This window comes from Panicum virgatum, chromosome 5K (assembly GCF_016808335.1).
Source record: "Panicum virgatum strain AP13 chromosome 5K, P.virgatum_v5, whole genome shotgun sequence".
Taxonomy (NCBI): Eukaryota; Viridiplantae; Streptophyta; class Magnoliopsida; order Poales; family Poaceae; genus Panicum; species Panicum virgatum.
In genome coordinates, this window is record NC_053140.1 from 46,976,933 (window position 1) to 47,001,316 (window position 24,384).

The 24,384-nt window shown below is 43.7% G+C and overlaps 1 protein-coding gene and 1 non-coding gene across 2 annotated transcripts; both read left to right on the forward strand.

Annotated features, from left to right (window-relative positions):
- The first annotated feature begins 14,503 nt into the window (after positions 1-14,503).
- Positions 14,504-14,576, forward strand: TRNAF-GAA. The gene has a single exon. It is a non-coding gene; the product is annotated as a tRNA-Phe (tRNA).
- A 1,336-nt stretch (positions 14,577-15,912) lies between these two features.
- Positions 15,913-24,382, forward strand: LOC120707889 (ABC transporter G family member 38-like). The gene is made up of 21 exons (XM_039992941.1): positions 15,913-16,580; positions 16,675-16,834; positions 16,920-16,996; positions 17,110-17,157; positions 17,656-17,746; positions 17,846-18,147; positions 18,706-18,987; positions 19,115-19,431; positions 19,522-19,682; positions 19,972-20,081; positions 20,160-20,310; positions 20,463-20,606; positions 20,707-20,864; positions 21,364-21,696; positions 21,913-22,203; positions 22,297-22,380; positions 22,562-22,695; positions 23,018-23,245; positions 23,349-23,520; positions 23,689-23,943; positions 24,042-24,382. The coding sequence occupies exons 1-21, from the start codon at positions 15,942-15,944 to the stop codon at positions 24,309-24,311; spliced, it is 4,407 nt and encodes a 1,468-aa protein (XP_039848875.1). The 5' UTR covers positions 15,913-15,941; the 3' UTR covers positions 24,312-24,382.
- The last annotated feature ends 2 nt before the right edge of the window (positions 24,383-24,384 follow it).

Genomic DNA, 24,384 nt, shown 5'->3' on the forward strand with positions numbered 1-24,384 from the left:
CCCAACCCTCAAGTCCTAGGTGAAGTGTAGAGTAGTTATAGAGGAGCTACACTAACACAAAACAGCCCTAGAAACAAGTGAGAAGAAACGCGGAAGCGAACGCGAAGAGACAGCGCAAGAAACAGCACGATATAACTCACCGGTTAATCCGACACTTGAGTTTGAAAGGCGTCGGTTCAACCGACGAGCAGATCCGTCAGCAGTCAAGGGTAATCACCGGTTGAACCGATGCAGTGGCTTAGACAGCGTCGGTTCAACTGACGATCCTGCACCGGATGATCCGACAAAATCGACTTAAAACGTCGGTGCAGTTGTCCAGAGAGAGCTCAAATGGACTTGTGAGCACCGGTTGAACCAACGTGCACAGAGGGCACCTTGTCGGTTTAACCGATGTGCTACCACAGTCAAGACACAGAATCGCTCACCGGTTAAACCGGTGAGGAGTACAAAGAACCCATCGGTTAAATGAGTCAAGCAGCAAATCTGAGAAGCACTGGCTCGGTATCATCGGTTGAACCGATGCACAAGAGATAAAATGCACCGGTGCAACCAGACGAAGGACAGAAAACCCTAACAGGCGAAGAACCTACTCACCGGTTGAACCGACCCAACATGACCACAAGCGTCGGTTTAACTGGTGATAGGTAAAAACTCTGTTCGAGTCCAGAAACGATTTTTCAGTCCGCGCCTCGCCCAAAAACTCTATGATCGAAGGATCAAATCAAGTCCAAATCTTACCAAAATTCGTATGCACGATCACAAAGGACTTGTGAACATGACCACGAAAGGAATCGACGAATCACTCCATGGTTTGGGAAGAATCGAAGAAATTCCGAGCAAGATTGGGGTTTTCTCAAGAATGCAATAACTTCAATTCGGGGGGACTCGTGATTCCAGAGGGTATAGCGCTGGGCTAGATGGTTTTGAATCACTACAAAGAGTCACGAAATCATCAAGAATCAAGCCATTAACTCGTGCTCATGAATCGACAAAAGAAAATCGAAATTCAATCAAACGAGGCACAAGATGAGCAAGAACGAGATGAACTCAAAACCCCGGAGGGCACAAGGAGGGAAGGGCCTCCTTTCCCGAACAATCTTAGTACAAAAATCTCAACAATTCATACCTCTAATTCCTAGAGAGGAGAGGGAGGAAGAGACGAGAGGAGAAGAAGATGGAGGTCGCCAGGGAGGGGGCGGCGTGTTGTCCAGGACGCAGGGAAAAAGAGCCGGAGAGAGAGGGAGAGGAGGTGAGGGGGTATTTAACCCCAACAACTCTCAACCCAAAAGACTAAACTACCCCTAGACTCTATTAGACACTAGAAAGCCCGTAAGGGCAAAACCGAAAAAAGATACAAGGACTCATCCGACGGACGAGGTTCTTTCTTCGAGTCGAAGTCTTCTCCGCGATGCCGCCGTATAGATGAAGATCCGGTCCGCGGTTTTGGAGGGTCCGCGAAACCCGGGTAGGTGGCCGGTTTTGAGAAAACCGCCAAAACTCCACGCGCGGGGAGATTCCCGCCTCCACGCCGTGGCCCTAGACGCCATTCCTGCCTCGGCCTTCTGACGGCCCTAGACGCCGCCCGACGCCCGTCACCTCCTCGCCCGCAGCGAGGCCCTAGACGCCGTCGACGCCCGTCGCCTCCGTCAGTCCCGAGACCGACGCCCGTCGCCTCCGTCAGTCCCGAGACCGACGCCCGTGCCTCCACGACTTAGCGTCTTCAACCGCCGTCCGCCTCCTTGGTTTTGTGGTGCAAACCAAGAAACCCGCCTTTCGTCGCCACTTGCGCCTTCGATCCAGGAGTGGACGCCACAGCTACCGCCCGGCACGAGCTCCGGTCCCGACTGCCCTTCACCGCCGTCCACCGCACGGTCCATCGGCCACAGCAGCTCCACGGCAGCTCTCCGTCGACACTTGACGCCCGTGTACCTGCAATCCAAAGACCAAGCGCACGATCACACCGCACGATTGACAATTCACTCATCACAAGCGGGATAGAGTACTCAACATTCCTCACTTGTCCCCTTTTATTATTTGGGGTTGCATGATGAGGAGGCTTGCATACATCACACTGCAGCAGAGCAATGAGTTGGACCTCAGGTTCAGCATGTGTGCAGGAGAAAGTTGGATGCAACTTACATGCCCATTGGGCTTGCTCTCACATTGTTATCCTTTTTTACTTTTGAAAAACAAATGTAAACAAATTGCAGCTGATGTTGGATCCCTGGTGATGTGGTTGTTGTGTGCCAGTTTAATATTGCAAGTGCTTTTCCTTTCAGTTTGATTTACCGTGCCGGCTATAATTACCTTATCTTGAATCATGCAAATAATAGCCTTTTTCAGGCTAACTGGGCCGTACATTTATACTACCACAGTGGCAACAGTATGTTCTCTGATAAGAGCAAGGCTAGCACCGCTCGCTCTGCGCCCTCTGCAGGCGGGGAGCCAGCGTTTGCCTTCATCGGGGCCCACAAGTAGAGGAGAATTTGCCCGTTTCGGCCAGCGGTGAGTGAAGTGCCACTAATTTGTAGCTTATTATAAAACGGAGCCAGCGTTTGCCTTCATCGGGGCCCACAAGTAGAGGAGAATTTACCCGTTTTGGCCAGCGGTGAGTGGAGTGCCACTAATTTGTAGCTTATTATAAAACTTGAAAACATATCAGGTGCAAACCAACCTTTCCGTATAAACTATAGAAAAGTGTAATTACTCAATCCAAGGGCAGGTCTAGATTGTAAAATGACGCAATCCTCCATACCCTTTACCCCTTGGATGTTGATCCGATGACCCAGATTGAAGTTTCCATAGTTTGCACGGAGAAGTTGGTTTGTACCTGATACGTCCCCATAATACTTTTAAATAGCTAAACTAAAGCAGCAAAAGCGGAGAGCCACTTCTTTTCCGTATCTTATTAGTCAAGTGAAAATGTTTCTTGGCTGAGGTTAACAGATTACAGTTAAAGGAGGGTATCCTTTCAACCCCACTTAAAGTACCAGTTAGGCATACGGCTAGCAGTAAGACTTGCAAGCTGCGCGCCCACGAGGCATGAAAGATGGAAAAAGGTGATCCGGTATATGATGTGTGTGCTTCACCCAATAGGATGATGAGCCTTGTCATTTGCAAATTGCAGCGTAATGATGCTGCCGAGATCTACTAGGATATTCGCAAGAGCCTGGCACGCACGCAAAAGCTACCGCCAGGATCCTAATGGAGCCGCTTTGCCTTCACCTGACAAAAATTACTTTAGACAATCACAATTTGCATCTTTAACCAACCCACTGACCGGTCACTTGCCTGATAGCAAAGCAGCTCGTTACACTAGCTCCAAGTTTCAACACATGATGTGTGCGTCGAAAGCGATCGCTAGCTCGTCTGCTAGGACATCAGCTGGTGTTTGTTTTAGCATTTTTTGGACGGAGATGGACATTTTTTTTTGATCGAAAGACATTAGATTACATTAGATTTTGAGTGAAGTGGTAGACAAGTCGGTCGGTAATATTAAAACCCATCCATCGCAGCCTACTTTGTTTCACCGTTTTGCACGCTCGGATTCAGCATTTTAAATGTATGTACGGATGCTAGGGCCTGGTTGCTTTGAGAATCTTCCAACACGTTTTAGGTGTCTAGAATAAACCATTTCTTTTAGGATCCTGCAGCATTTCTTTTAGAGGGAACTGGGATGCATGCTACAGTAACTGAAGAACACCGTGCTCAGTGTGAGAAACGGTGTGTGCATGCATTCTTGGTCGATGCATGACCAAGTCAGGCTGTGTTTAGATCCCGGGAAAAGTGGGAGAAAAAGCCACATCGGACACTGTAGCACACTGTAACATTTTTCGTTTATTTATGGTAAATATTGTCCTACCATGACCTAACTAGGTTCAAAAAATTCGTCTCGCAACGTACATCAAAACTATGCAATTAGTTTTTTTATTTACCTACATTTAGTACTCCATGTATGAGTCATTTGCTATATTTAATGTTTCGATGTGATGGAAAGTTTGGATTTTGGGGAGGTTTTGGGGCATCTAAACACACCCTCAGTAGCCGCGTAGTGTTTTTAATCACTTGCTGCGACCAAGAGATCTGGACCGTCTGTCACGTGCCAGGTCTTCATTCAGGATTTGGGCCACGTTTGGTTGCGTGTTGTAAAATTTTTGAAAAGGCATCTTTATACATTTAAAGTACTAAACATAGACTAATCATAAAAATAATTACAGAACTCGTTTGTAAATCGCGAGACAAATCTAATGAGCCTAATTAATCCGTCATTAGAGATTATTTAGTGTAGTATTACTGTAGTAATTTAGCATCTAATTACAGTCTAATTAGGTTCATTAGATTCATCTCGCCATTTACAGACAGCAGCCGCAATGTGTTTTTTATTTTGTCTAGATTTAAGTCTTTATGCAGGTGTCGGATTTTTTTTTTGAAATTTTGAAGTTTGCATCCAAACACGGGCTTGAGTGTAGACGGTTCAGGGCCTCGGGGGTAGTTGCTCTGTTTTTCGTACGACTTTGATGGGCACGTGCTGCTGAACTTGCTCTGGTCAGGTTTCAGTTTCCAGATGGTAACTAAAATGTTGGCTCAATTCTCAGCTTCTACAGGAGATACTAGTAATGTTTGTATTGATCATATGCACATAGTATAGTACAATTGGATTGTTGTGAAATCTGTTCTGAAAATAAATGTAGTAGTTTAGAAACCGTTATTACTTTAACTCAAAAAAAGTAACGTTCAGAGTTATATATATAATAGGAGACCACATCGATGTCCAAAATAACATACTCTACCTACGAACGGACATATATAGTAGAAACAATTATGCTAAAGTGGGTCAGCTTTACTAAATTACCCATTACCCATCATCAGTATGTTTCTGCAGGTGGCGCTGTCATATGCTAAGCAATAGTTAGTACGCGCTACATCTGTAGGATGTCTGGTCCTTACATCATCCACATTTTCCATACCCTTTTCTGTTGGGCCATGCTCGTGCATCAACCAGGCCGCTGTTGCTGGGTGAGTTATTACTCCCTCAATTTTAAATTATAACTAGTCTATCAACCCGTGCTCTCGCACGGATTAGTTAGAGATATCTAATAATTATCTATTTCACGCTCTCTTTAACCAATTAAATATTCTAATCAAGGACTGTAAATATACATATTTATCATTATGTAATTGTAATAAATGTGATATATTTATTTACTAACAATTTTTTCTCATTTTGCATCACACATCCATATATGTTCGATATATATTTAATTGAACACTTTGTTTGAGCTATGTGAACAATATAAAAATTAGTATTCTTATATTTTCTCTTATACATGAATATATGGTGAACATTATGGTTAGTATTTTATATAAATAATAACATAAATAATATATTAATAATGATAGAAATAGTAATTTAGAATTTTATATTGACGCGCTTTAAGATTTTATTATAATAATATTTAGATTTTGGGTTTATTTTAAATTTTTATTATGTTATCATTGGATAATATATATAAAAATTTCGGGAGTTATTTGATATTATTTTATAATGGCATAAGTGGATAATTTACATGAAGATTAGGGGGTTACTTTAGATTATTTTTTATAATGGTAGAAGTGGGTAATTTAGATACATGTTTGGGGTTACTTTAGTTTATTTTCATAATGGCATAGGTGGATAATTTATTAGAAAGATCACATATCCTATGGCTATTATGATTACAGTTGCCGAATTGATGACTAGATGTTTCTGATTTTTGTGGGAATTTGTAGAATTTCTCTATTTTTTTAGACTGTCCACTTAGGAACCTAGGTGGTTTCATCTGGAAGCTTCAAAAGGAGCCTCCAATTAGTAATAGTAAGATTTATTTTAATTTTATCCCAAGTTAGAGTGATAACTAGTGATAACTCGTGATCATTTATATGTTCCATGATTAGAGTGAATTTTTGTGAAAATAATAAGCTTTGATGATAAATATCAAATATGTAGAGCACAATTGGAAGAACCTTGTGTGTCAAATCACACAATAACTTAATTAACCACCTGTCAAGGAACCATTCACACATACACACACGTGAGAGAGAAAGAGGGGGGTGGGGGAGCGAGTTCTTTTTTTTTTAGAAGGAAAATATATTGATCTTAGCGCGTTACATTGGTCCTTTCACAAACAGAACTCCGAAGAAAAGAAAAATTACAAAGAAGTTCAAAGCTCCTTTTCATCTTTCTCGAAACCTTCGGAGATCCGTTCGTCACCGCCGCCGAAGCCGCTTCCCAATCGTCGTCGGGCACCAGAGCCAATCTCCACAAGATGGAGGCCGCAGAGGATGGCTTACTTCTAGGCGAATCAGCCGAGTACACTGCCTCTCAGGCGCATCGGCCAACTCCCGTACCCACGACACATCTTTCGATTCCACCGCCGGTAACCCGAGCAAAGCTCAGATTTTCACCAAAGATCATCTTCCTCGAGATTAACAGGGTCATCAACATCATCACCTGAAGAAGACGACGATGCGGCCCTCGACTCCTGGACAGGTCTCCCCAGCCTCTCCGTTGACGTCGGAGTAGATCGCCATCGGAGAACGGAAGAGGCTGGAAGAAATTATTCCACTGTGCCGCCGTCGCTTCCGCATCGCCGGCGTCGCCAGGAAAAGCAAACCGCAGAGGAGCCACACTCCTTCGGAAAAACCTAACTCCACCGCCGAACATCGGCGACGAGCAAACCCTAGATCTAGGTGGACTCGACTAAGACCCTACAAAGACAGACGATCTGTTAAAGAGACGAACCCCGCTGCTTGTCACCACCGGCAGCGAGACCGGAGGTGAGGGAACGGGGGCCGCAAACGGTGGCGGCGGAGGCATCGCCCCTCGACTCCTTTCTTTCCGCAGCATCTGCATAGGGTCTACTGAGCTGGTATTGGTGCTGAAATAGAAAAGTTTACAAATGCCAGCACTGCATTATTACATGATGTTTCTATATGGCACTGTCACAGCACTGTGACCGCCGTACCGGATACATAGTCCGCATCCGTTTCCGAATTGTTGCTTTACCTTTGGTTTTCTCCTTTCTCGTTCTCTGAATTCCTGAAAGGGACTTCAAAGCTGTCCTAGTGTGTGCCATTAGCTGCTTTGGAGGGCACTTCAAAAGGGAGCGACGAAAGGGAGGCTGTCAAAATCAAATATTCAATCATGCCAGACCGACCGGATGTGATTAAAAAATTGTTTAATTAATTTGCAACTATCACTTGTATCTTTTCTTTCCACAAGAAATAATTAAAACTAACCAGGTTGTGCTTCACATGGTTACGTTTCTAGAATTTTGTCTTATTACTCTGCATTAACCATAATACTCACGCTAAATATGCTAGAAAAAGTGAGGACTCCGAGAAATTCTTAAAACCATCATATATACCATTGATTTGGTAAAACTCAATCATCATTTCACAACAATAGTCATTCCACGAAAAATAAGCACGTCACCGCCTTGCATCGTTCCATATGTTTTTCACCTTAACATTAATTAACAGATTTTGTAACTACTATATCGTTATAGAACTTATTATGGCTAGATAAAAAGTAGCCCGTGCAGTGTGCATCTTCTCTACTTTTCTACATCTTGGTCTACTTTTGATTAGCTTTTATAACTTTATCATCACATATACTAATTTTGAGCATATGTGCAGTCTCATTTGAGCATGCTAGTCCTAAGGAGAAAAATGTGAGAATTACAGGGCAACAGTAAAAACAAAATAATATGTTTAAATTCCCAATTTTTATACAGAAAAAGTGCTTAGGCATCTGTGAATGTTCGTTGTAGATCCAATCCAAAGTCAACTAGAGGTGGTAAAAAGCCTTGAAATTTAGCCTTTATATATTTTTAGCTCAAAATCTTTTGAGCTAAAAGAAGATAACTAGGGCGGTGATCCGTTACCACCCCTGCATGTAACGCATGCTTGGAAGAAATTGCATAGACATTCACATGATCAGCAGAAAGAGCCAACTACCAAACTCCGTGCTTTTCCGATGACTATGTTATACAAATCCTTTTTGAAACAACGGATTGTCTGAAGTCTCTAATTAAAGCGATGTTGGTCAGCAATAGATAAACAGTTAGTTTTACATCGCTCTCGATTTGCTTTGAAGGTTGGACGGTCTTCATGGTTTTGAATAGCAACGAACTACTTCTGAATTTGATGCTGTGTTGCCACAATGCCATAGGACTACATAAAGGTTGATGAAGAGGAAACATTTCTCAAATTAAAGGCAAAGAAGGCATGAAGGATGTGCAAGAAAGCAAGAACATAAGAGATTTTGGAAGATGGGAGGATGATGCGCCATCGAGGTCTCTTGGCGAACCATCCTTTGCTTCCAATTAAGATTGAGCACCGACTGACCTCTTTTCTTAGAGGAAGACATTTGAACAGTTCTTTTTCATTTATCTGGTCATTACCATCCATCATTGTACGAGAAGAAGGCATCCATAACATGGGTCCAGAAACACCCAAAGTTATCCGGTGCCATATTATAGACCAACAAACATAATTTTCACTCTTCCAGTCTTTAACCTTTGTAATGCCTCATGAGAGGTGGTACTTGTCATTGTAGAATCACAGCTATATGATAAGGCTACAATAGCAAATGAAAGGGAAGAAAGCTAGGATCTAAAGCATGTCCACCAGGGTCAATGATAATTGGTCCTCGCTTGGTACTCTCCTGCTCGCCGTCAAAGTAAAATATGATTAATCATATCAGGAGCAGCAAGATTTGCACGTCCCAGTGAAATCTGCTTGCCACTACGAGTGCTATTTCAAGCGGAGATGCAAATAGATTTGGTCACAGTTTTAGTCAGGCAATCTGCGAGGAAGAATATATGCTTTGTTTCTGGTCTTTACAGGCAGGGTCCTCCATTAGTTTGTGTTTGCTTGCTTTAACTATTTGCTATAGCCAACAGCAAGGTAAGCACGATCCAAAAGGTACAAAAGCAAGACCACCATGGAAGGATCTTTCGGCCAAATCTGCAATTTTATTTTTTTGGGTCTCAAATTCTATTTGCAGTTGGCGCATCATTTTACTTCCTTATGCTTCTGGTGATGTTGTTGTAAATCTTGAAAAACTATTAGTACTTGAGAAAACAAAATGAAAAGGGGAGGCAATTTTGTTGTTCTTTTGATTTTGCGCATGCGAGTTGGGTGCTCTCATTTGCTCCATTGAGTGTGCGTATAAATCAAAAACAGAGTACTGGATATCGGTCAAATCAGCATAAGAGTTGGCTCCTACTTATGCCAATGTGATGCTCACAAAGTGTTGAATTCTAAAGGGAATAAACGACCTAATTGGCATTGTCTTTCAGACATTTGTGCATCCGTACATTATCCATCATTCATTCCTTACTTGGATTGACAAAATAGTGTCGAAGATGATTTTACAAAAGTTCATGTTTTTGTCTTTTTGCAGCGACTGTTCCACTCTGGGGCCTTGCTAGGATCAGACCCAAGCAAAGGTGTTTGCAGTACGCCATGCTTGCCTCACCACCTAAGCATTGTGATTCTCCACTTCCATTATGCATCATCTGCGAAAGGTAGTCGATAATTATAAAGGAATGGACGACATGGTGGCTAACATTATCCTTTAAAGATATGAGCATTGGTATATTATCGATGATTGCTTTGGTCAACACAATTTAGTGTCGGGGAAAATTATATCCTGTTTTTTATGTTTTTATCTTTTACAATGGTCTTTCAATTGTAGCCTTGATACAATGGAACCAAGGCAATATGATTCTCCACTTTGATTGTGCTTCATCTGGCAAAGGTAATGGATGACACTGACGGAGCCAAGTGCGGGCTAAAGTGGGCCACGACCCCTCCTTGCCATGCAAAAATTCCATTAAATGAATAGTAATTTTGACATTGTTTATTGGTTTAGCACCTCGATTACAAAGGCCGGTCCCTTCTAATTCTTTGATCTGGCTCCACCACTGATGGATGATATTCTCTGGTTTCTCCCTTTCCTTATTCTGTTGTACCCAATTAATGAGATATTGCCAAAGGAAATATAGCTTGAGAATCATGTGGCAAAGGTTAATACCATGTAGGCTGGATCGTGTGAAAATGAATGGTCTGAATCAAAATTCTTGAAAAATCAGTACAACATTGTGTCAATATCATCTTTATTTCTTGAAGAAATGAAGTATCTCACCTTGTTCCTGCGTGCGTGGGTGGGCACACGCATATGCTTTGACAAACCCCATCTTCAAGTTTTGGTTAGCCCTTTTCCTTTCACATTCACTTTCAGAAATCATTTTTGTTTTTTCCCAAATAAGCATGTTTTTCATGTATGGTATGTTGATTAATTTGTACTATATGATTGGTACGTCGTCCTAAAGTTACAAGATAGCTTACTTGGATCAACACAAGTTGTGTTGAGAAAAAATCAAAGTCCTTTTTTCTTTAATGTTTTGACCTCATACAGATGCATGGTCTATCCACGCTGGCCTTTCCACGATCGATTTGCACCTCTCTTGCCTCACCACCTAAAGCATTGTGATCCTCCACTTTGTTTATGCTTCATGTGCCAAAGGCAATAGATAATAATAATCTGGTTTTGCTCCCTTTGTTTCCCACTTGAAACAGATTTAAGAAATTGTATCAAAGAAAAATGCAGACAGAACAATTCAGGTCAGGGCGTGAATGATATGAATCGATCTCTTGAAAGCACAGATCAATAAAGGCCTTAGTTCCTGTGTAATATCAGCTTTCTTGTCACAACGAAATATCTTGCCCTGTTCCTAGGCGCATGGGTGGGCATGCATGTTTAGTTTTTTTTATTATGCCGGGAAATTGTGTACGTTGGGTGAATGGTGCATATCAAATCAAATTTCATGAAAAGAAACTGCACGATGTTGTTCAAAGTATGAAAGATCATAGAAAAAGGCGCAGCTCTCTAGTTCTTGTGTAGATACCAGCTTTCTGATCGGTACGAAGTATCGTGTGTGTGCGTGGGTGGGGCGCGTATGCTTTGAGATAATATTCTACCATCTCCTCGCTTTGATCAGTCCTTTTCCTCTCACCTCGATCCCCTTCCGAAAAATCGACGACATTTCGCTCCCACAAAACATATGATTTACGTGTACGATATGTTGATTTCTTCGTAGTTGGAACAGTGTGATTGGTATGGTCCTAAAGCCAGAAGATGCCTGCTTTTCCCTTTGCTGCAAAAAAAAGCAGTCCCTGGAGCGTGCCTGTCCAATTCCAGCCGGATGCAGTGGTCTTTCGCTCGAGTTCCCTTTATCCTTCCTAGGAAGGCTACCGGAAGCAGCAGCGCAGACATCCGCATCCAAAAGTCCCTGTTGCGCTGTAGTGATGTACTGCTGCATCGTCCATGCATATGTGTATGATCATAGCATGCCAACCACTGATGGGATCCAAACTAGCTAGTTGGTGAGGAAAATCCAAGCTGCGTGCTTTATTTGGCACTGAAACTACACACACAATTATTGTTCATATGCAATCCAAGTGTTTGTGCTTTGTGACACAACAAAGCGAAGTGCCAGTTGGCCAACTTGATTTGCGAAAAGCCCTCAAAAAAAAAACTTGATTTGCGAAAATATCGGTGCGAAAACAAGGACGGAGAGCGGGCTGTATTGGTTCAGAGAACAGCTAAAAGTGGCAAGCAAGACCGACCGACGGCAACCTGAATATTTTCTGAGGAGATGAATCTGTACAGATGCTTGGTTTAGTTTGTTCATGCATGTGTGGTTTTTTAGTGCTCTAGGAATTATATATATCAGCAAACAAAAGCAAAGGTTGTTTAAATTAGTAGAGGGATCCAGATGTAGTGCTCGGGTCAGCCTGCTGGCTGCATCGCTTTGTACCTGGACAGATCCTATATATGTGCACTACTACGTAGCATGGCCGCACCAGATGTTGCTTTGCTTGCCGGCAAGTTGGAATTTAGAAGGGCTATTAATATGGATCCTATCCTGAGATTCCGGTTGAACAGGATCATGCAAGAAAATGAAGATATGTGTCCTGTCCAGCGATGCAGCACCAGCAGAGAGATCTGGCAGTGGATATAGTATACAAGGCCTCACCACCTGCACCAAACTCATATGATCCTGCAGTATGCAGCTTTATCTTCGTTTTCTCAGGAATTCGTGGCTTTTAATTTCATTGCTGAGACAAAATTGCAGGCTGCAGTGTCATCCTAATGACCCGACCAGCACACTTTTGCCTTGTATTCGTTATTCTAAAAAAATGTTTAAGGCGTTTTGTTGGGGCTAAAATAACTGAAAACTTCAGTTACTGTAGGCTCTCATAAAAACTCCACTGTTTAAAAGCCGCTGCATGCCAAGAAAACGGCTGGCCAAACAACCCCAACTGCAGTCTATGTCAAGAACACTAGTAGGCACCAAAGCGTTTAGTCTAAGACTGCATCTTTTCTAAACAAGTTTGGTCGCTCATATCCCGGTGGACAGAATTAACACAGTTACCTTTTCAGAAAAAAACAGTTAAATTCCCCTCCATCAGAAAAACTAGGTGGAGCAAGTTCGGTCTTGGGCAGGTTGTCGTGTCTGTTTTGTTTTGTAATACTTCTGCCATCCTTTTGAGAAACTGAAGCCGTTGGCTGTTGCCGCTTTAATAAGGGCAAGTACAATAGTGCAGACAACTGTTGTCTTTTTATCATAAATAGACAACTGAATAGACATCTTGTACAATAAGTTGTCTGTTTGGCTGTCTGCAGAGTAATTAATTCATCATTTGATACACAAACTCATAGTGATCTAGTGCATAATTGATCTTTGTAGCCATTTTGTTGCATAGATGAGAGAATGCACAGTACATTCAAATAATTCGCATGAATCTTATATATAACATAGTAAATCATAAAGCGTATATAAACACTAATTCGCATGGCTCTTTGTAGCAAATTTTAAGCCACTTATAACACATTAAATCATAAAAGGTATATAAACTAACAAAAAACATAGCAAACTTATTTTTCTCATATTCTACACAAAGAAAAAAGATTAAAAAAGTGGGTTTTGTCATTTTATTATTTTGCTGGATCAATATAATTTAATATGCATTTAAACACCCTAGCACAAATAAATCTATAGATAAAAACACAGAATAGTAGCATGGGTATTCATATTTTTTAAATGTAAAACATCACAAGACAGATCCAACAAAATAAGTTTGAGATCATTTGGACCTATATTTATTTTACTATGGATTTCACAAAATTATGAACACACAAGTATTACTAAGCATCCATTGCTAGTTTGTACTGTTCATCATCTTCTTCATCCGCCCGAGCCTCTTTTCTCCGGCCAAATTGGACGTCGACAGGACGACGCCGGCCAATTACTTGAAACTAAGACATCCCCAGCCACCCACGAACCCGTCTGGATCGATCCCAACCACAGCCGATCGCACCACCGCTGTTCATCTTCCTCCCATTCCTCCCCTTTTTCCTGAGCTCCAAACCTCATTGAAATTCGTCGTCCTCAAGCCGAGTCCCATCAATTCCTTGAAGCCACACCCCCACTAGCAAGCCACAAGTCCATTTGAACCACTCCGAGCTCTCTTCCACCATAGCAACCTACCATCATCGCCCTTCTTTGTTCTGTGCGCCGCCGATGTCCGGACTCTGGGCTGTCCCGTGAGGAAGGCATGAACCTTGGGCACGAAAGGAATCCGCCCACCGCGCGTAGCAAATCCTTTTGGCGTCGCTGTCTCTGCGCATCGGGTCGTACAACGGGTGGCGGCCTCGTTGATATGCCTTGGAGCACGAGAACAAGTCGTAGATGAACTAGGCCTTGTTTGGTTTCCTATCATACCTATCGCACACGATTCCCGAGAAAAAAATTTCACATGCATGCATGGAGTACTAAACGAAGTTTATTTGCAAAACTTTTTCACGGATGGGTGTAACTTTTCACGACGAATCTAATGATAGTAATTAATCGATGATTGGCTACAGTGGTGCTACAGTAACTATCTTCTAATCGTGCAGTCAAAGACCTCATTAGGTTCGTCTCGCGAAGTAGCGCAGGGTTGTAGAGTTAGTTTTGTAAATTGCATTTATTTAGTATCCCTAATTATTGGTCAAAATTTTTGTACTACTTGTGCTATTTCAAACCAAACAGCGCCCTAATCGACGACCCGCTCTAACTGCAGCTCACGGGGGTGGGTTTTGTAAAATTGCATTGCATGTCTACGGCAATCAACGATCCCGTTGTACGTGCCCCAAGGAAAGAAAGCACGACGGCGAGGTCAGACTGGGCCCTGGGGAGGCCGAGCCAGATTCGCTGTTCATCTCCCTATTCACAGGAAAGCCAGCCCAAAAGTGGAACCACCGGAGGCCTAGCGTATGCACGGATCGAAAACAGGAGGCCTTCTTTGCTCTGTTTCTCCCTCGTACACGGAGTTCACTTGGCAGTTTGGCCCAGGCCTCGGAGTGAAAGTAAACGATTAGTTAAATAACGTTTATGGAGCTGTCAAACAAGCGGGGATAGCTCAGTTGGGAGAGCGTCAGACTGAAGATCTGAAGGTCGCGTGTTCGATCCACGCTCACCGCAATTTTAATCTAATTTGTATTACTTTTTGCTATTTAGCCGTGCAAACTGGCAACCGTGCTTTTCCGCTTGCTGAAATGAAACGATTTCCTTACTTTTATTACTCAAATTATGCCAATAAAGACGCTGGAACATCGCTTTTTGCCGTTTTCCCTTCTGCTAGGGTAGAAGAATTTTGCGACGTCACTGTTCAACCGCCATGGCTTCAGCATCAGCACTCCAGCCCCGCATCATTTTGTATTGATCGCCGCAGCTTCACTGGACCTTTCCCCCTTTCCAAATCCACCCTTGTGTCTGTCGTTAACTACTCGCCATCGGTATCCAAGTACAAGGATGCAAACTGCAGCTCACAACCACCACTTCGCCTCCAATCCCCATCAGGCGGGGAATATCGTTCCAGGGTTTCTCCACCCGATGCCCATTTGTCGCTTAATTAGCTGCTAGTTATCGGGGCACGTATAGATAACCAAGCAATTAATTTATCGGAGCCATTGAATCCGTCAGAGACAAATGCTCCAACGAGCCTGCACTATCGCCTGCCCCCCCCCCCCCCCTCTTTTTTTTTAAATTACCAACGACAAGCTCGGAAGATTCGGCGCGTGATGCCTCAGGATGGGCATTTGGCTTGCCCCGCGTCGGGTCCCCCCTCCGAAGGATCACACCACTGCCACCGGCACAACCACAACTTTGAAGCTCTCCTTCTCGTCACCAAAAGTTGTCCTGAAAAAAACGGCCCTGACTGCGTATCTTCCCGTATTTTATGAAGTCCAAGCCGGCAGAGACGAGAGAGCCGGAGAGGCGTTGACGTACAATCCGATGCTTATTCTGCTGCGCTGCGACGGTGTTGTGTGCGTGAGCGTGACAGGAAAAACAAAATGGCATGCTCTGCCGACATGGATGCGCCATTGATTCTGAGGGAAGCTCCTATGCAGTGTTTGTGTCTACGTTTACCTCATCTCCTTGTTGGCGGCTAATTGGCGATTGGTGTATAGCAGTCAGTCAGTCCTGAACATTGTTAAAAGCAGTTCAGCTTCATCAGGTGCTACATTTACCTGGTCCGATCTCTCCTTGGTGATTGGCTGAACTGTCATGGCTTCGGGCCAAAGCTCTCTTGTTCGCGTGAGAGCGCCATGGCCAGAGGAGCTAGCATTGGGGCGTCAGATGAGCTAGCTAGACGCCAGCAGTTGCTTCTGAGCAACTGAGTCTCCTAAACCTAACAAGTGGCCCGTCGGCATCGAAGCCGGCATCTTGTAAGCGCGAGCCTCGTCGCGTAATCGCACTCGTATAAATAAATGGCCTCCGTACCTAATCACCTCCAAGCTGCTGGAACGTGGCAGACTACTGCGCGGTGGTGCGGCGCGCGCCAGCATGGAGATGCTGAGCCGAAGCCTGCACGGCATGGCGAGCCCGGACGCGACGCCCTACTTCTCGGGCGCGTCGTCGCGGCGGCGCAGCGGCGCCGACGAGGTGGACGACGAGGAGGCGCTGCGGTGGGCCGCCATGGAGCGCCTCCCGTCCTTCGAGCGCCTGCGCACGGGCCTCGTGCGCGCGGCGGAGGCGGCGGCGGCGGCCGGCGGGCGCGGGCACGAGGAGGTGGACGTGCGCGCCATGGGGCTCGCGCAGCGCCAGGCGTTCCTGGACCGCGTCCTCCGCGTCGCCGAGGAGGACAACGAGCGCTTCCTCCGGAAGCTCCGCGCCCGCATCGACCGCGCGGGGATCCAGATCCCCACGGCCGAGGTGCGGTTCCGGGGCCTGAGCGTGGAGGCCGAGTGCCACGTCGGGACGCGCGCGCTGCCGACGCTGGCCAACGCGGCGCTGGACGCCGCCGAATCGCTGCTGGGCCGGCTCGGGGTCAACCTCGGCGGCAAGCGGAGGCCGCTCCGCATCCTCAAGGACGTCTCCGGCGTCGTGCGGCCGTCCAGGATGACGCTCCTGCTCGGCCCGCCGGCGTCCGGCAAGACGACGCTGCTGCTGGCGCTCGCCGGCAAACTGGACCCCAGCCTCAAGGTGCGGAAAAAACAGAGTGCATGCAGTGAGGATCGGTCTCTGGCTATGGCTTGCTCTCCTCCTGATTGCGCGGCGGCGCGGCGCCTGGGTGCAGGTGAGCGGGGAGCTGACGTACAACGGGTACGGGCTGGACGAGTTCGTGCCGCAGAAGACGGCGGCGTACATCAGCCAGAACGACGTCCACGACGGCGAGATGACCGTCAAGGAGGTCATCGACTTCTCCGCGAAGTGCCAGGGCGTGGGCCAGAGATACGGTGAGTCGTCAGACCTCAGACGTCGTCGCCACCGGTTCTTCTGATGCTGCCAACATGGCACTGAAAAATGTTCACTCGCCGGCAGAGCTGCTCCAGGAGCTGGCGAAGAAGGAGAGGCAGCAGGGGATTTATCCCGACCCGGAGGTTGACCTGTTCATGAAGGTGTGCATCCATTCTTGGATCCAGCACATGAGCACAGAGTATACGTGGAGGGCATTTTAACTTTGCGTTGCACGGATAATTCTTCATTTCTTTTGGAAAATGATGATTTGCAGGCCACTTCGGTTCACGGAGCCACTCTGCAGACGGACTACATTCTCAGGGTAAATCACCCAAAGCAAATCTGAAGCGCCATTTCTTTATTATTTTTAATCGATCAAACTGCAAAAATATTTATGCCCGGCATCAGTTGTCATGAAAAAAATTCTTATCATGATTTTTTTAGAAAATAAGAAAATAACACGAAAAGTTATAGGGAAAACACAGAAACCGTATACTGTATTTGGGCCCAGAAACAAATACTTGGGCCGGAAACAGCCCTTGTTCGGCCCGGAAAGCCCCGAACAAGCCCAGCAAGTGGTGAAGTATAGCAAGAGCTAGTTTTTGGCTTCAAAAAAACAAAAGAAAGCAAAGGGTAGTTACTAGTTAGTTGTAGTTGCAGTCGTCGCCTCGTAGGCTAGGCGTTTGCTTGTTTACCGCACCGAGAAGACGGGGAATCGCATCGCGTATCCGCGATTCCGCGTTCCTGCTGGTTTCCCTCGCAAAAATTTCGACGCATTCGGCGACGTCCGCGGTTGTGATGCCGCCGCCGGTGGGTGCAGATCCTCGGGCTGGACATGTGCGCGGACGTCATCGTCGGCAACGAGCTGATGCGCGGCATCTCCGGCGGCCAGAAGAAGCGCCTCACCACAGGTACCCGCCTCACCCGCCTGAATTTCGCTCTCCTCCTGAGACCTGAATCCTGATCGCATTTGCCCTCCGCTGCTGCAACCGCGCGTGCCTGGTTTTCAGCGGAGATGCTGGTCGGCCCGACCAAGGTGCTGTTCATGGACGAGATCTCCACGGGCCTCGACAGCTCCACCACCTTCCAGATCGTCAAGTGCATTCAGCAGATCGTCCACCTGGGCGAGGCCACCGTCCTGGTGTCGCTGCTCCAGCCGGCGCCGGAGGTCTTCGAGCTCTTCGACGACGTCATGCTGCTGTCCGAGGGTCAGATCGTCTACCAGGGGCCCCGGGAGTACGTGCTGGAGTTCTTCGAGATGTGTGGGTTCCGCTGCCCGGTGAGGAAAGGTGTCGCTGATTTCTTGCAGGAGGTTCGTTATTTACTTCGTCGCATAAAACTTCAATTCCTCAAAGACATGTTCCAACGTAGTAAAACTGTATAAATGAAACATCTGGAGTATAGCTTCTTAATATGCAGATTGGCATCTAGTGTTGTTTGCTAATAGTCGTCAGGAGGTTTAACACATTTACTTTACTCTTCACTGTTAGCAGGAAAACAACTTCTTAGAGTTTGTAATGGTTCTTCGTACATCTATTTTACCTTTTTGGCCAACCAATATAAATGGCAGTATGGCACTCCCTCTCTTAAACAAACATATCCTGTTTTAGAAAGTTTGTTGTCAAACTTCTACAAATTCTGACCACTTATAATCAATAATAGGAAAGAAAATTTGAATTGGTCATGTGAAAATGGTACCATCAACTTCATGTTATGATGTTTTTTTTCATTCTTTTGACCAAAATATTCATATAAAAATTTTGAAGATGGAGAGTGTTTAATTATTCAAAATGCCATGTATATTCCTTAGAGGGTGTAGTAGGCGCAAAGCAGTTAGCATATTGTTCTGATGGGTGTTGTTTTTGAACAGGTTACATCAAAGAAAGATCAAGAGCAGTACTGGATACAGAACGAAAAACCATATCACTATGTGTCAGTACCTGACTTTGTTTCTAAGTTCAAGAAGTTTCATATGGGGAAGAGCCTCAAAAAGCAACTTTCAGTTCCTTTCCACAAGAGAAAAATACACAAATCTGCTTTGGTATTCTCTGAGCAGTCTGTTCCTACTTTGGAGCTTCTCAAGACCTCATGGTCCAAGGAATGGCTTCTCATGAAGAGAAACTCGTTTATCTATGTTTTTAAAACAGTTCAGGTACCTAATAGCCAGGCCGTATTTATCTTGTCTCCCTTCAATGCAATCTTAACATGTTTGTGTAGGCATGGTAGGGTACTTAATGGGGTTATAATTCTTTATCTGATTGTATTCTTCTCTTTTGAAGGGAACCCTGATTGCATTAGTAGCATCTACGGTTTTCTTGCGAACACATATGCACACAAGAAATGAGGAAGATGGACAACTCTACATAGGAGCACTTGTTTATGTCATGATAGTTAACATGTTCAATGGTTTTGCTGAGTCAGCTGTTATTTTGGCACGGCTCCCTGTTCTTTACAGACATAGGGACTTCTTGTTCTATCGACCATGGAGTTTTACACTTCCAAATGTTCTACTGAGAGTCCCTGCCTCCCTGTTCGAATCGATAGTTTGGGTAGTTATAACATATTACACCATCGGTTTTGCCCCTGAAGCTAGCCGGTGCGCACTCTCTCCAACAAAAATTATATATAGTTAAAAACTTTACATTTACTCGCTGACTATACCAGTAACATATTCATCTTGCTGCAGGTTCTTCAAGCATCTGATTGCCATCTTCTTTATCCAGCAGATGGCTGCAGGACTCTTCAGACTTGTCTCTGGCGTGTGCAGAACGGTTGTCATAACTAATACGGCAGGATCACTTGCAGTCCTTTTCATGTTTGTACTTGGAGGATTCATCCTACCAAAAGGTAATCATCCATCATTTACTATTTCCATTGTTCCTGGCTATATCTGGACATTGTTTGATTGTTTACTTATACTTAGTGATGTGGTCAGATGATGCGAGAAATTATTGATTATCTACATAAGAATCTCAGCGTAAATAAGGAGTCTTAAAATCAGTATATTATTTTTTATTTTCTAAAAAAAGTTAACAAAGTATTTATGGCTCAAACTCAAAGACTTGGTTTCTTTATTGATAAATCTTTTGGCTGAGTCTTATTTTTGAAGCTGACATAACTGCTGCTCATGTTACAGATGCAATTTCAAAATGGTTGATATGGGGTTACTATTGTTCACCTCTAACATATGGATACATTGCTCTTGCCGCTAATGAGATGCATTCTCCAAGGTGGATGGACAAATTTGTAAGTTAACACGTGATCATACTAGTGTTGTGTTCTCCTAAGAACATTTTTCTTGATCTTCTTGTTATCAATCAACAGGCACCTGATGGTAGGAGATTGGGAGTAGCAGTTCTAGAAAATGCAGGTATCTTCACCAACAAGGAATGGTACTGGATTGCAACTGGTGCACTTCTAGGGTTCACTATTCTGTTCAATGTGTTATTCACACTGTCACTTATGTACATAAATCGTAAGTATCTACTCTTTACACATAAAGAATATGTTAAGGCATGCATTAGGCAACTCCTTTATTTTCTTGTCTATGATAAACAAATAGTTTCGTTGTGTAATAACTTCTTCTTTGATATTGGCATCTTACTATTGTTCTGCTCCTTGGATTAGCTGTTGGAAAACCACAGGCAATCTTGCCTGAAGAAACTGATACAAATATAGAGAACACTCAGGAAGGAAAGGAGATGTCAGATATATCACAGAGAAGTAAATTCCCAACACCAGAACCTTTATCCCCAAACTCAATGATCACATGTAAGCTTGTTTAACTTGCATTCTTCTCTCGTGTTTGGAAAAAGGGTATGTTACTTTACATTTAATCCCCATTCTAATGATGTTCTTTTATTGTTTCTAGTGGATAAGGTGCTTGAACAATTGCGTGGCCAGAGTACTTCTGATAGGTCACACAGAAATGCTTCTGTCAGAATTTCTCCAGGGAGAGGGATGATACTTCCTTTCGAACCCCTCTCCATGTCCTTCAGTGAGATAAATTACTACGTTGACATGCCTGCAGTATGTTGCCTGTTCATATATTTCTTTTTCCAAGCTGCATTCCCATGTATTGCCCATTATTATATCAATGACCAATAGATTTCCATATAATTAAATACTCCCTCCAATTGCAAATGTAACTTCACTTTACGATATGTGTTGAGTAAAGTAGACCACATTTAATCTGGGAAAGTTGATCTGAGTATGAATATCTTCATGATTTTGTTTTTCGAAGAATAACCATTTTGCATAGGTGGTGTTTTATCAGCTAACGCATGGATCCACATTAGGTGTGTAGAGACTAGAGACTCTGTTATGTAACTATGTGAGTTAACATATCTTCTACAAAAGCTCTTGATTATTTTTCAAGAACTTGCAATAGGCATATTCCATTACACTCAATTATGCTGATGCATATCTTCCTAAACATGATATGTAAGGAGTTAGGGCACATTTTTTTGTGCATTGTGGTGGTTATCCCATAACCTGTAATCTCATCCGCAAGCTGTGTATATGGCAGGAGATGAAGAGTCAAGGAGTAACTGCTGATAAGCTTCAGCTGTTGTCAGGGATATCTGGGGCTTTTCGACCTGGTGTTCTTACTGCCCTTATGGGCGTGAGTGGATCTGGAAAGACTACTCTCATGGATGTTTTATCTGGAAGGAAGACTGGTGGATATATTGAAGGAGAAATATATATCTCTGGTTACCCTAAGAACCAAGCAACATTTGCAAGAATATCAGGGTACTGTGAGCAAAATGACATCCACTCTCCACAGATCACTATAAGGGAGTCCCTACTCTTTTCTGCTTTCATGCGTCTTCCTAAGGAGGTCACGGATGAAGAAAAGAAGGTACATTCCTTGTTATACTAAAGTGTTTTTTTAAAGGACGGCGAAAGCTTTTGCTTTGCCGCGGTATTGTTAGAAGAAGAGAAGTGGCCCAGTTTATAAGGAAAACCAGGCCCAAAAAAATACAACTAAGGGTGTAGAGCTGAAGTATTTGATGGTTATTTTCTTGATATTTTTTAGGTGAATTAAGTCGATTAAAGTGTGTTGACATCTGTGTAGATATTCGTGGATGAAGTTATGGAACTGGTTGAGCTTAATGGTCTCAAGGATGCTATTGTGGGTCTCCCTGGTTTGAACGGGCTCTCAACAGAACAAAGAAAGAGATTAACGATTGCTGTAGAGCTTGTGGCAAACCCCTCAATTATCTTCATGGACGAGCCAACTTCAGGTCTTGATGCAAGGGCTGCTGCAATTGTTATGAGAACTGTTCGGAACACTGTTAATACTGGAAGAACCGTTGTGTGCACTATCCACCAACCAAGTATTGACATTTTTGAAGCTTTCGATGAGGTAATGCCATTGCAACTTGTGGAGACATTCTTCTTCTTATGTATATATGTATATATATTTCTTGTATTTTAATCTTTGTTTGTCACCATGCAGCTGCTTTTAATGAAAAGAGGAGGCCAGATCATATTCTCTGGGCCATTGGGTAGGGACTCACATAAAGTTGTTGAATACTTTGAGGTGTGTGATCTATATTGAAACTACTTCCAGTTATTACATAGTTTGAGTTTCCTGTCATCTTGTGATACCTTGCAACAGATTCTGCAATAATAAGGATACATTTGATCATTCTCTAATCAAAACTCTTTCTTTGTTATTGTCTTTGAAGTCTGATCATCCTTGTGACCTTGTACCAAACCAGGCAATTCATGGAGTTCCTAAGATCAAAGAGGGGTGCAACCCTGCTACATGGATGTTGGATGTAAGCTCAGCTGCTACAGAGGTTCAGTTGAAGATTGATTTTGCTGAACATTACAAGTCATCAACTGTGTATCAGTAAGTTCAGGACCACTTTTACTTCTTGATTAAAATATGTCTGGCCAAAAGCAAGAACGTGCAGGAGAAACCACATATCATCGATTTTATGAACATTGGGACTTAAACCCGTGACTTAAAACCTTGAGCGCATCCACTGCATCCGTCAGTAGTGCTGGCGGCATTGCATCATCGACATGAGCTCCTTAGAGATTTGTGGTGATACGCCACTCTGCCTTGAACTACACTGCAACTCATGCTTGAATGGACCTGCCTCTTCCTGTTGTTTTGAGTATCCAGGTGTTTTATGTGTCCTCTTTTTTCTATGGCTGACTATTTTCAGGCGGAACAAAGCATTAGTTAAAGAGCTGAGCAAGCCACCTCCTGGTTCCAGCGACCTCTACTTCCCCACTCAATACTCGCGGAGCACCTTTGATCAGTTCAAGTGTTGCGTCTGGAAGCAATGGTTGACTTACTGGAGAAGCCCTGACTACAACCTTGTCAGAATGTTCTTTGCATTATTTACTGCCTTATTGCTGGGGATTATATTCTGGAGGGTTGGTCGTAAGATGTATGTTCTTACTATGCTAAGTTGTCAACTTTTACTTTACATGTCATTTATTTTGTCGCAAATGTGTATTACAGGATCCTTAACTGTGTGTTATTGGGTGCAGAAAGAGTTCAACAGATCTTTTGATCATCATTGGATCAATGTATTTTGCTGTTGCATTTGTTGGTTTTGAAAATTGTGTAACTGCTCAATCTGTTATTGCTGTGGAGAGGACTGTCTTTTACAGAGAGCGTGCAGCCGGAATGTACTCAGCTATACCCTATGCTCTCTCACAGGTCAGTTCTATGACTAGCAATTCAAGGGAACCAAAACACACATTATAGGTGATGCCAACTATGATATACATTGTTAAAATGTGGTGTAAAGGAGAAACAAAATAATTTGAAATGATGTTTCAAGTCTGATAGCATTTGAAAGATTAATCAGTTCTTTTCTTTGTTCAGGTTGTTGTGGAGATACCATATGTGTTCGTCGAGACTGTCATATATAGTCTTATTGTGTACTCAATGATGTCTTTCCAGTGGACACCAGCAAAATTCTTCTGGTTCTTCTACATTTCATTCCTCACCTTCCTCTATTTCACTTACTATGGTATGATGAGTGTCGCCATAACACCGAACCCTCAGCTTGCTTCCATATTTGCCGCTGCCTTCTACTCTCTCTTTAATCTCTTCTCAGGGTTCATCATCCCAAGAACGGTAGGTCACTGCTTTGCTTTCTTAAAAGGACTTTCAAGGACTCTAAGGCCACCATGCACTGAATCTATGTGAATTAACTCAAATACTTTCTTGTTCAGAAAATCCCAAAATGGTGGATATGGTACTACTGGATTTGCCCGGTGGCATGGACGGTTTATGGACTGATTGTTTCTCAGTATGGTGATGTGGAGGATTTTATCAAGGTGCCTGGCCAACCCGATAAGCAAGTCAGGGATTTCATCAAGGACTACTTCGGCTATGACCCAGACTACATGGGTGTAGTAGCAGGAGTTCTGACTGGCTTTACTGTCCTCTTTGCTTTTATATATGTTTACTGCATAAAGAGATTTAATTTCCAACAGAGGTAGAAGCATAAGCTTCAGTTTGTCATGTACATTGAGGGTGTGCTCAATAAAAAGGATATCTAGGTTGCCATTTACT